General features: G+C 46.3%; 1 protein-coding gene and 3 non-coding genes across 4 annotated transcripts; 1 reads left to right on the top strand and 3 right to left on the bottom strand.

Moving 5' to 3' along the window:
- Positions 1 to 1261: 1261 nt before the first annotated feature.
- Rps3a (ribosomal protein S3A) lies at positions 1262 to 5567 on the bottom strand. The gene is made up of 6 exons (XM_074041273.1): positions 5415 to 5567; positions 4786 to 4889; positions 4027 to 4214; positions 2255 to 2463; positions 1589 to 1698; positions 1262 to 1429 (listed from the first exon to the last, which is right to left on the bottom strand). The coding sequence occupies exons 1-6, from the start codon at positions 5474 to 5476 to the stop codon at positions 1308 to 1310; spliced, it is 795 nt and encodes a 264-aa protein (XP_073897374.1). The 5' UTR covers positions 5477 to 5567; the 3' UTR covers positions 1262 to 1307.
- Positions 1980 to 2048, bottom strand: LOC141411219 (small nucleolar RNA SNORD73). The gene has a single exon (XR_012436036.1). It is a non-coding gene; the product is annotated as a small nucleolar RNA SNORD73 (small nucleolar RNA).
- LOC141411218 (small nucleolar RNA SNORD73) lies at positions 3339 to 3411 on the bottom strand. The gene has a single exon (XR_012436035.1). It is a non-coding gene; the product is annotated as a small nucleolar RNA SNORD73 (small nucleolar RNA).
- Positions 5568 to 7031: 1464 nt separating the features above from the next.
- On the top strand, positions 7032 to 7187 carry LOC141411072 (U1 spliceosomal RNA). The gene has a single exon (XR_012435930.1). It is a non-coding gene; the product is annotated as a U1 spliceosomal RNA (small nuclear RNA).
- Positions 7188 to 12243: the final 5056 nt, after the last annotated feature.

Genomic DNA, 12243 nt, shown 5'->3' with positions numbered 1-12243 from the left:
AAAAAGTAGCAACTGACAGTATTTAAGGATGAGTGTGATGACTGTGTTCCAATAAAACTTCATTTGTAGAAACTTGAGTTTGAATTTCATAGCTGGGCATCAGTGGCTCATGCCTGTAATCCAAGCAACTCAGGAGATAGAGATTAGGAGGATCGAAGTTTGAAACCAGCTGGGCAAACAGTTCTAGAGACCCCATCCCAAAAGTACCAACACAAAAAAAGCTGGTGAAATTGCTCGTGAGAAGAGTGCCTGCCTAGCAAGAACGAGGTCCTGAATTCAAACTCTGGTATTGCCCAAAAAAAAAAAAAACAAAACTGAATTTCATACATACTGTCATTTTCTCACCTACAGAAATGGAAAAACTATTTTCAGTCTGCAGGACACACAAAAGCAGAAACTAGCAAGATGTAGCCTACAGCCAACCCATCATGCAGAAAAACAGATTTTGAGAAACTGGGTCTCAGTGTGTGCCTACAGTCCCAGCTACCCAGGAAGCAAGAGAATAACTTAAGGACGAGTTCAAGGGCACCCTGGGCAAAAAATTACAGCCAGGTGTGCTGGTAGACACTTGCAATCCCAGCACTGGAGAGGATGAGGCAAGAGGATTGTTTATTTGAAGCCCAGCCTGAGTATATAGTGAGTTAAGACTGGTGTTGAGCACTAACAAGTGATAGCACTGAGACCAAATGAAGGCCAAGAGGGAGAGTATAACAGGTAATGACCACATGCTCAATGCTGACATGGTCTAACTGAAAACTTGGTAGGAAACAGTGGGGCAAGCATATGCCAGATTTTACCTGTTCTGTCAGCGGTGGTCCTACGTAGAGAGTATCTGGCTGGGTGCTAGTGGCTCACGCCTATAATCCTAGCTACTTAGGAGACAGAAATAAGGAATGCAGATCAAAGACAGCCCAGGAAACAGTTCTTGAGACCCTATCTCAAAAAAAACCCGTAACAAAGATGGCTGGTGGAGTGGCTCAAGTGGTAAGAGTGCCTGCCTAGCAAGTGTGAGGCCCTGAGTTCAAATCTCAGTACTGCCACAAAAAGTATCTGTGGAGTATAAGGTAGGATAAAAACTGTATTTCCCCCTTTTGGTGGGACTAGGGTTTGAACTCAGTGCTTCACGCTTGCAAAGCCGGTGCTGTACATTTTTTTTAACTACTTAATGTATAAAATCCGTAACGTGTCAGACATTCAGTAGGTGTGATCAAATGTGATTCACCAAACTATCTGATGTAAAAAGAATGCTCAGAAGCAAACCTTCACAAATAGGATGTTTTATTTGCCACTATTAAAAATCTGAACTTTTAGACAGATTCTTGGACTGGTGGTTCATAGCCATCAGCTCGTTCGACTTTAGCACCTGTCTCGTCACCTGTAGCTTTTCCAGAACTACTACCTTCACCATGAAGCTCCATGAGTTTTCCCACTAAAAAGAAAGAAAAAAAAGATTATACGATGTATCTTGAAACAATGATCATCAATACTATATGGACAAAAGAGGGGAAAAAAAAAGGTCTAAAAAAAAAAAATCAGTTATTTGGTTCCACGATTTTCTTTCTCAGGAATTCTAGGATTTCTCACTTACATTCAAACTTGGGCTTCTTGAGCATTTTTACTTTTCTGACGAAGACATCATGAAGTGGATAAATAGACTGGCAAGCCTTTTCTATGTCTTTCCCAATGCTGTCTGGAATCCTGCAAACCATTAGCAATGATAAATTAGTGAAAAGAGAAAAAAAAAAACCCACAAAGGTCTGGTTTCTCTAAGTCATTTCCTTTAAATGCAAAGAAACCCACACAAAAAGCACCTACTATGGTACTCCATAAAACCCTAAATTAGGGTAACTATATTACTGTTCCTTTATGAGTAAGCACAGATTGTCTCAACTATACATACAACCAGAGCCAAATTATTATCTAAGCCTTCTGAGCCTTATGCCTTTTCCATCACCCTCTTCATCTGTACACAGCATGGGAACATCAGAAAAATGTAACAGTTATCATCGGACATCATCTGGGACCGAAACATTTTCTCATCATGTATTCCCATATATTAATTGTGTAATCTATCTAGTTATTTTGTAACGAAGTTGCTTAACGTTTTCTGTCCATCAGAGTCTCACTGCTGTGAGATAGCTTCAACCAAAAAAAAAGATTGTCTCACTGAGCACTCAACACTTTCATTTAAAGGTCCAATTCCATCTTGTCTCATACCACCCCTCATCTGAGACACGATTAGATAAATACTTACAATTTATTAACCACTTCCTTCAGGTCATTTGTCTGCACCTCTCGGGTCATGATTTCCATCATCTTCTTCCGAATTTGGCGGACCTGCTGGTGCTGAGCATAAGAAGTCTTGCGTATCTGGTTATTGCGTTTTTTAGTAAAACCAACACAGAACAGACGAAGCAAATACCCATCGGTAGTCTTAACATCAACATGAGCTTCAATCATGGTCTAGAATGAAAAAGTAAATGTCAGAATTAACAGGTTTAGTATCAATTTCTACCTCTCAAGTTCTAATATACAACATAAAGTACCATTATATAAATATCTAGTTTACAGAATTAACCTCCTTCAAGTGAACTTACTAAGGATCCCCAAATTCTCTGGTTTGGTTTTTTTGGGGATTTTTTTTTTTTTTGGTGGGACTGGGGTTTGAATTCAGACTTTCAGACATGCTCTACCACATAAGCCACACCTCCAGTCAATTTTGCTCTGGTTATTTTGGAGATGGGCCTGGGCTGGCCAGAACCATGAACCTGATGTCAACATTCCAAGAAGCTAGGACTACAGCCATGAGCCACCAGTGCCCAGCCCAAATTCTATCTTTTCAATTAAATGCGAAGTTCTCTCAACTATCTTCCTGTCTCCTCTAATCCCACTATCATCTCAACTGTACCCACACCCACATTTACTACATATATATTTAAACCTTTAAGAGCCTGACTCTCATTATTAAGAAAAGTGCAAATTAAGAGGAAAATAAATTCTAAGAGGATTCCTAAGACTGCTGTATGGCCATCTACACTTATGACTTCATCTTTAAAAAGAAAAAAAGCATTCTAAACAGGCACTGTATAAGGACACTTTATGTTCCAAACTAGAACTAAAATAACTAAAATCCATTAGTGACCATATTGCCTAAACTTTAATTTAAAAATCTTAAGCAGTGACAAAAACTGACTTGCTCTCTTCAGATTTTGTAACTCATGTATCTTTAGCTTTAAAAAAATGAACATATCTAATCTCTAGCAATACAGAAAAGGAAAAGAACATACTAAAACAATAAACAAGTCAACTATTTCCAGAAATGCATAAAACCTTAGGGGAATGTCAGAAGCAAATGTAACGGTATAATCAGTATGTGTCATTTGGGACCGAAACATTTTGTCATCATTCATTCCCATATACAAAATATCCCTCAACTAGATAGTCAGCTTATAATTTCCTGACACGATACTGTCTGCCTAGTGCTTTCCGTGTCAGGCACTATGCTAAGCACATTTATATGGGTCTTTTATTCACCTTCACAATTCAATGAACTGATATTCTTCTCTCCATTTTATAGACAAAGACTAAGCAAGCTTAAGTTACTTTCCAAGGAGAACACAAATGGGAACTGGATCCATGAATCCAAACCCACAGTACAGACTCTGCATTACACTCTATTGCCAGACGAAATCAGAAGGCTAGCCTGAGCTGCGCTATAAATTCCCTACACCAAGGCTAGATTCTTAAGACAAAACTGCCTAACAAGTCAAAAATACTCTTGATGAAAACACAACATTAAATCTTGGATTCAATTTAAATGTGTAAAATAGGACAATCATGGCTTGCTCACTGATGCAAGCTCAGGAATGGCCAACTCAGAGTTAGCATGTAATACTAGCAAGAAAACAATGAAGGATTTAAAATGATATCTAAGTCTCCATTACACGGATGTGCTCCTTCCTATCATTACATCCTTGGTCATGCACCCCAGACCACTATGCACTCCAGTGCAGTTTCTGATCTTACCTGCCATTTTTTGACCATGGAACACATTTTGTCACGAGTAAGATCCATGCCATGGAAGTTAGTCAGGCAGTTTTTGCCCTGAACATCCTCAGTAATTAGCTTGAATTTTCTAAATGCAACTTCATCATTCTGCAGATCAGCAAGACTCACTTCAAACACACGACCCTTGAGGCCATCAGATGCAATTTCTACAAAACAAGAATCAATGTTGTATTAATAGCAGGGTCCACACAAGCAAAGTCAAGCCTACAAGAGCATGCCCAAGCACCAGTGGCTCACTTAATCCCAGCTACTCTGCAATCCTAGCTACTTGGGGCACAGAGATCAGGAGGATCAAGGTTCCAAGTCAGCCAGGCAAATAGCTCATGAGACCCTATCCTAAAAATATCCAACACAGAAAAAGGAATGGGGAAGTGACTCAAACGGTAGAGTGCCTGCCTAGCAAGCATGAGGGCCTGAGTTCAAACCCTAATACCACAAAAAAAAAAGTTAACAGTACAGAATATAACCTGTTATTAAACCCATCTAGGCCTCAATGACTTATTGGCAGTGCCCACCTGTGCATTTTCATGGAAAATTCTAAATGTGCCTCCTTGGGTGTCTCCAAGTTTTGTATACCAAAAACAAGAACCAGACGCCAAACCTGCAACCATCGGGTTGACATTTCCCTCAAGTCCTCCACCACAGGAGGAATAGTAGACCAGATGCCTGCTACATTACACATGCCCCAACTCAAAACACAAGCTATACGATGCTCACTGGTTCCTTGAGTCCTCGTGACGAGCGTCTTTCCAATGTTCCTTATATTGAACATGGCCGGTGCTTTCACATCATACCAATCTTTCTTAGAAAATGGATCAACCCTGGATTTAAAAATTTAAAAAACGCCTTTAAGTTTCACTGCAAAGCACATAAATACTTCTGCTAACACCAACTCCCGGCAACCTGAATACTAGAGCAGATGGCTTTCCTCGCAGTGGACCGAGGGGCGCCCCGCGTCACTGTCCGGACCCCACGCCAGATCTCCATCCCACTGTCCTCCGCTACACACCTCCAGTGCCCTCCATGCGACCTTCTCTGGTTAAACCCTCTGGGCCTCGCGAGTTCCCAGGTTCCACGGGCCACGCAGACTCGGGGAGCGGCGTCCTGCATGCACCCAGACCATAGCTCTCGGAGTGGCCTCAAAAAGCAGGGAAACCCGCAAGCCCACAACGCGCCACACACCAGCATCGAGTCGGCCGCGACATCGCGTCCGGACCCGGCATCCAGACACGGTCCGCGCAATCCGACCCGCATCCCCGCCATCCGGCCCGCACGGACTCCTAGAGCCCGCCGGCCGGTTCTAACAGGACCCCAAAGAGCAGGGACTCAGAACAGTCGCCACTTACACTTTCTTCTTGGCTCCCTTTTTGCCGCCTTTTGTAAGGCGCTTGTTCTTGCCGACCGCCATGGTGCCGCTCAGAGAGCCAAAAGGGCGGAAGTACAACTCGCGCGAGAACTTAGGCGTACGGGGCGGGGCGCGTCGTATACGTGACTCTTGCTCTTTCGCCGTTCCGTCTTTAAGATCTCGCGATAATAGACAGAGCAGCCCTGCGACTGGTGCAGCTGCGACAGCGCCCTCGTGTGTGCGGAGGCCGCGCTCTGGACACGTGGGCATCCACCTGGGGGAGGTGCGAATTTCGCTTACCTGGTGGTTTCTGTCCCCCTGACGGTGGGAAGTTTCTTCAGAAAGAGACGCTCGCTCAGCACCGTTCAAAGCTGCTTCTTCCCGAGAGCACAGGCTTTGAAATCAGACCGCAAGTTCAAGTTCAAATGCCACTTTCAACAGTACTGAGCCTAGTGACCCGGCTAGCCTTCAGTTCCCTCATATGCAAAATGGGGACAGTAACGCTAGCTCCCTCCTAGGGTTGTTAGTGGGATTAAGTAATTCCGGGGGTGCTAGTGATGTTCATTCTGCTTGCCGCTGTGGAAGCTGGTTAGCCTTAGGTATGGGGGTTTTGTGAACATTCATCAAGATGTAAGCTTATTTGTGTTGTGTGTTTTCCTACACGTCTGTTATACATTGGGGTTTTTCTGTTGGGTTTTTTTTTTTGTTGTTGTTTTGGTTTTTTTTTTGGAGGGACTTGGGTTTGAACTCAGGATTTTGCGCTTGCAAAGCAGGCGCCCTACCGCTTGAGCCACACTTCCATTCCATTTTGCTCTGGTTGCTTTGGGGATGGGGTCTCCAAACTGTTTGTCGGGCTGACCTTGAACTACGGTCTTCCAGATCTCAGCCTCCCAAGTAGCTAGGATTACAGACGTGAGCCATTGAGGGTGCCATTTTTTTTTTTTAAGTGAAGAGTGCACAGTGGGACACCCAGGGTTCCTTCCACCCCCAGCACCGCAAAATCAAAGTGGTGGGGGTAAAATCAACAGATTTTTCAATTTTTGTAACTACCCCCCCTCCAATTTTTTTTAACCATGGTGCTCTTGTTTATTTTCCTTTTTTTGTGGTTTTTTGACAGAGCCTCACTATGTAGCTCAGGCCAGCCTCAAACTCATGCTCCTCCTGCCTCAGCCTCCTCCTGAGTGCCGGGATTACAGACATTCACCACCACACCTTCTGACCTGTAAGGGTTTAACCAAGCACAGCCTGGTCAGATAGCTCAGGAGTGTAGCCTCTGGAATACTTCTGGTCTGTGCAGGTTTGGTACTCATCCAGTGGTTTGCTGAGTTCCTTCTCTAACTTCCCCTCTGACCAAAAAAGAAAAAACACCACCACCACCTGTGACCAACCGAGAAACCAATCTTACTCACAAGGCTCCCGGCAAGCTTTTAAATCTTATTTTTAAATATCATAAAGTTTAATTATGGTTCAGAAATGAATAATTTTCTTTGGAAAATATACATTGACTCTAATTTGGGAGGGACGAGGGTTTCTGCTAAATTGCCCTATTTGCTACTCAGAAAGTGACCAAAAAGTCCCACTTCCAGCCATTTCCACTGATATGAAGGGAACATATGCCACACTTACCTAGCAGGGAGGTGCCATGATCACAAAGGAGATTTTCCCAGGGTGAGATGTTTCCATTGTACTCCACAAGTGCTGACCCCTGTGATTTCCCCAAATGTGGAAAAGTTGACTGCATAATTTGTGACAGTGGGGGACTGCATTTGCAAAAAACATATCAAAAATTTTTTTTAAATGTGTGCCAAAAATGGATAAGAATACAAGAAAAAGAAAAGCTGTGACGGTAAGGACATGGGATAGGGCCTAAGAGAAAAATCTCAAAAGTACGCAAGGTGGCAACAAGGAACATACCACTTTTTCTTTTTTTGAGATGAGGTCTGATTATGTTGTCCAGGTAGTCTCAACCCCTGGGCTTAAATGGTCCTCCCACTTCCACTTCCCGAGCAGCTGGGAATACAGGCTCACTGCTGGCCCAGCTTCTGGCTGGAATTTGCAGTTCTTTTCAGTCATCTTTGTCTTGTGCTCCATGTTAAGGGTGCAAATGAACTTCATGTCATTGAAATTCCCATTTGTCATAGGTGCTTCTCTGTGCAGCTCCTCCATGACCTCATCTGTCAACTGATCTGTCCTTGGCAGCTGCACTCTCAGGCAATCCTCCTGAACGGGGCCAGGTGACTTCATCAAAGTAGACAAAAGCATTCCCAATAACATCTTCAGGACCCGTGCCATTTAACTCCTCACCAAACCTCTCGAGAAGCATGGTGCAATTGGTGGCACCTAGAGCCTCGTTCATCATGGCATCCAGAGAGATGCAGTGAGGCCCGCGTATCTTCCTTTTCTTCTTAAGCAATAAAATCGTCCCCGTTCTGATCGCTCATGTTGAAAGCCTCTTTGGAATCCCAAATCTGTGACTGGTCAGGCCTGGCAGACACGTTGAATGCCAAGGGCTCTTCTCAGTGGTCTTGATTTGCTGTTTTGATCTACTTGGGAGTGATTAACTCCCTGCACAGCCACAAGAATCCCAGCACCTCAGTGAACTCCTCACTACCACTGGCTAAGCCTTAAATCTTAAAACCCCTTCCGTCCTAGCTTCCAGCCCCTACCTCCTCCTACCCAGACCCTTTAGGACCATCTTCCAAAATCTTTAGTCCCATTGTTGCGGGAAAATCACCAGACCAGCGAGAAACAAGACTCAAACCCAGGTGGATGGAGGAAAGGAAGGTTTATTTCACTAGTGGACCAGCACCTGGATATCTCCAAAATGGAGCAGGCCACTAGCTCAGGGTAGTTGAGGTTTTTATACTGAGAAAAGCAGCAGCAAGCAAGCAAGCAGGGAGTGCAGAAGCAGACATGCCAGTTAGCTGTTCAAGGTTACAATATATCACCGCAATTTCTGGTGGGATAGCTGGATACAGGGGCCCCGTCTTTGATCCTTTCCCCGGCTTTGATCTCTCTCTGGGTTTCCTTATCTTTCCCTCCTCTTATCCATCATAATCCCTTATGACCGTTTCGGGGAAGTCATCTAGGGGCAATCTTTGGTACTGTAATTTAACAGCATCCATCCGGTTGCAAATGAACCTGGCGAGGAGGTTTATCACACAAGGGCCTAGGAGCAGTAGGAAGAGAAGCACAGTGAGTGGGCCTGCCAGGGGGGCTACCCATGGGGCCCAGTTCCTCCACCCCATACTCCAAAATGTTTCCTGGTTTCTTGTCCTGATTCTTTCTAGAACTGGCGAGCATTTTCCTCACTATCCCCGACTGTTTGCATAGAAGCAACATTCTTCCCCTAGAAACGCACAAATTCCCCCTTCTTCCACAGTAGTGAGGTCTAGGCCCCAGCTGTTTTGTAAGACCACGGTTGCTAGTTAGTCTAACTGATTCTGTAGGGTGACAATGCTCTGTTATACTAATCCTAAATCCTCACGGATTTGTTCAGATAGCTGGCTATGCTGGTCTTGTTGGAGACCGATGGCAGTAGCCCCTGTAGCCATTGCTCTGGCCAGGGCGACTCCCAGAAGTACCGGGAGGAGGATGGGGTCCCGCTGGAAGCAGGTCTGGCCGTCAGTCTGTTGTTTCAGGTACTGAGCAACTTCAGTCCCGGAAAGTATGTCCAGGTCCGGGACTAGGAAAACTAAGGCACGGTCCCCCCTGGATAACAGGTATGGATCCCGCTCTGGCAGGCAAAGTAAGTTCCTTTGGGCATCTTGGCTCCTTTTACTAAATTAGTTCAGCTTTCCCCTTTGTCAAAGCATTTAGTTTCCCCAGTTATTTGGACAGCTGGGCCCGTGAGGCAGGTATTACGCTGAGTAGAGTTGTCCAGGCCTAGCCTATGTATTTCTGATACGTTAGTCAGGCCACCCCAGCATATGACACTTGGCTGGCCCTCAGACAAATCCAACAGTCTCTACCTAGTTCAGGGTCTGCTTGCTGTATTAGTTGACGACTGCTGTTTGCTAGGGCCATCATCTTAATGAGAGGGGTGTCAGGGTGTAACGGGGGTCGATTAGTCCTGTCCCAGGATGGAGGGAGGATCTGCCCCTTTGCCCAGGGGTCCAGAGAGTTGGCTTTACTGACTGGGAGTGATTTGCTGCTTTAATCTCAAGTCTTAAGGGTCTTTAAGACAGCTCGACTTTCCCAATTATGTTTGAGGAACCATCCCACTCCAAAGACCCTAGCTCCCCATTGTCGGGGTTCACCTATTGTTAACTGGAAAAGGTCTCCTTTTCCTTTGCCTTGTTCCCTGGCTCGCTCCTCTTTGTGGTAGTTGCTTGAGGATAGCCTCTAAATACTGACACCCTGGCCTTTGGTGGGGGCCCCCTCCCAAGCCCCCGAGGAGGCAAAATCAACACATGACCCGTATTGTAAAAAGGACCATGAGGGCCCCCACAGTCATTCCAGGTCCGTGGTATTCAGCCATACACATTGGATAAGCGATCTTTGACTTGGCCAGAGCAGGCTAGGGTGGTGGGCTCTAAGTGAGCTATTGCCAGAGCCTAGGCAGTACCTAAAGAAAACAACACAAGGGTCCGACAAAGCACAGGTGGTGAAGTTAATTAATGTTGTTCCCTCTTGTCCTTCCAAGAGTCTGACCTTCCATACTAGCTTATGGAGGATCCCAGTAGGGCCTGGAGGCCTCACTTGTGAGTCAGTCATAATGATCACAGTTGTCAGTAGGATTAGTAGGTCTGTCAGACACCTCATTGGAGCTTCCTCGGGTCAAGGTCGGTTTTAATGACTGGTCCAGGTTGGCTCGAGATCTCCACCCCCAGCCTGGATCCTCTGCTGGCTTGGCATGTGTGTGATGGATTCACGGCTTTAGTCCTGCAACCTTAAGGGCTGAAGGAGTGGTTAGAATGACTTGGTAAGGTCCCTCCCATCAGGGGTCTAGGCTCCCTCTAACTGGGGTTTTGACCCAAACCCAGTCCCCCAGGCTCCACAGGTGTAAAGGCTCAAGGGTCATGGAGGCCAGCTCTGGATGCCCTAGGTGTCGAGCAATCTCCCTAGAGGCGTGTACTAAGCCTCTTAGGAACTTGTGGAGGCCGATTTGTCCATACTCTCGAAGGTCTCCAGCCTGCCCAGGTATTAGTGGTGGCAGCCACCCATGTAAGATTTCAAAAGGGGAGAGGCCGCATTTCCTGGGTGTGCATCTTGAACAGGGCCAAGTAATACGTCTGGCCAGGGCAGCCTGTTTCTTGACATTGTTTTGCCAAGGCTGTCTTAATAGTTCTGTTAATCCTCTCCACTCGGCCTGATGATTGGGGATGATACCGGGTGTGCAAGTCCCAGGTCAGGCCAACTGCACAAGATACTCCTTTGATCACCTGACTGACAAAAGCAGGCCCATTGTCTGACCCGATACTGCTAGGCATCCCGAACTGGGGAATGATTTCTTTGGCTAGTGCTCTCGGTACCTCTGCAGCCTTTTCCTTGGGGTGGGATTCCACCCAGCCTGTGAAAGTGCAGACCACCACCAGAAGATACCGTAAGTCTTGCTTTGTTGGATCTCAGTGAAGTCCAGCTCCAGGTGATGGAATGGGTAGACGCCCCTCTTCTGGACAAGTAGTGGGGGCTTGGGCCCCTGACCTGGGTTGTGTTGGGCGCAGTGCAGGAAACCTTGCTGGCCAATTGAGTTAGAGTCGCCAATGGAGGAATGACCAGATATTTTTGTAACAGTCCCTATAGGGAGGTTTTGCCCAAATGGGTGATGTCATGTGCCAAGCTTACCAGGCCTGCAGCTACCTTTTCTGGTATTAGGATCGTTGCCTCCAGGGTTATGAACCAGCCGTCTCAGTTCTCTTTAGCCCCTGTTTCATGGGCCTGTTCTCTTTCTTGTAGGCTGTACTCTGGCCAGTCCGGAAGGACAGGGAGGGCAAAGCATACTTTGGCTGAAGTAGCATCTTCTTCTTGGACTTCTATTAAGAGGGCTACTTCCTTTGCTGTTCTATCTGCTCGTCCATTTCCCTGGCTGACCTTGTCTGGTCAGTTAGTATGGGCCGGACGGTGGATGACTGCCATGGCTTGGGGCTTCCAGACTGCCTCTAACAGTTGCAAGATTTGCTGGCTGTTTTTGATCTCCTTACCTCCAGACATCAGTAGGCCTCTCTCTCTGTAAATGGCCCCGTGGATACGTAAGGTAGCAAAGGTATAACGTGAGTCAGTGTAGATATTGGCTCTCCTCCCACCTGCTATGGTGAGGGCCCAGGTAAGGGAGTACAATTTTGCCCATTGAGCTGACCAATGGTCTGGCAGTCATCCATGTTCCACTACTTATGTGACAGTGGTCACTGCATACCCAGTCCAGTATCCTCTTTCTTGTAGGCTCTGAGTTCCATCAGTGAAGAGCTCCAGGTCAGCATTAGGAATAGCGGTGTCCACTAGGTCAGGCCAGGAAGAGAAGACCTCATCTAAAACCTCCTCACAGGAGTGGAGGGGCTCCTGTGGCCAGATTGAGGGTTCTCACCGCTTCAACTCGTATCCGGGGGTTTTCACCCAATGAAGCCTGATACCTGGCTACTCGTTTCCCAGTCATCCTTGACTGGCGGTGCCATTGAGCAGAGAAGTTACTTGGTGGGGACCCAGAGTGTGATGCATTGTCCCAGAGTCAGTTTATCCACTTCTTGCATTAAGAGGACTGTCGCTGCCAATGCCCGGAGGTATGGGGACCAACCTGAGGCCACAGGGTCTAACTTCTTGGACAGGTAGGCTACCAGTCGGTTCCATGGCCCCTGTGGTAGGGTCAGGACACCTAATCCTATGCCTCCCTTCTC

The sequence above is a fragment of the Castor canadensis genome, chromosome 9, assembly GCF_047511655.1.
Source record: "Castor canadensis chromosome 9, mCasCan1.hap1v2, whole genome shotgun sequence".
Classification (NCBI taxonomy): domain Eukaryota; kingdom Metazoa; phylum Chordata; class Mammalia; order Rodentia; family Castoridae; genus Castor; species Castor canadensis.
The sequence above is the reverse complement of the archived record's forward strand: the minus strand, read 5'-3'. Positions and strand labels throughout refer to the sequence as shown.

What these genes read in the sequence shown, in the direction of transcription:
- Rps3a (XM_074041273.1), bottom strand. Translation starts at nt 5,476, where the DNA reads ATGGCGGTCGGCAAGAACAAGCGCCTTACAAAAGGCGGCAAAAAGGGA. An exon ending in CACGAGGACTCAAGGAACCA is followed by an intron (nt 4,215 to 4,785) that starts GTGAGCATCGTA and finishes CTTGTTTTGTAG; the next exon opens with AAATTGCATCTGATGGCCTC. An exon ending in AAGGAAGTGGTTAATAAATT is followed by an intron (nt 1,699 to 2,254) that starts GTAAGTATTTAT and finishes AATGGTTTGCAG; the next exon opens with GATTCCAGACAGCATTGGGA.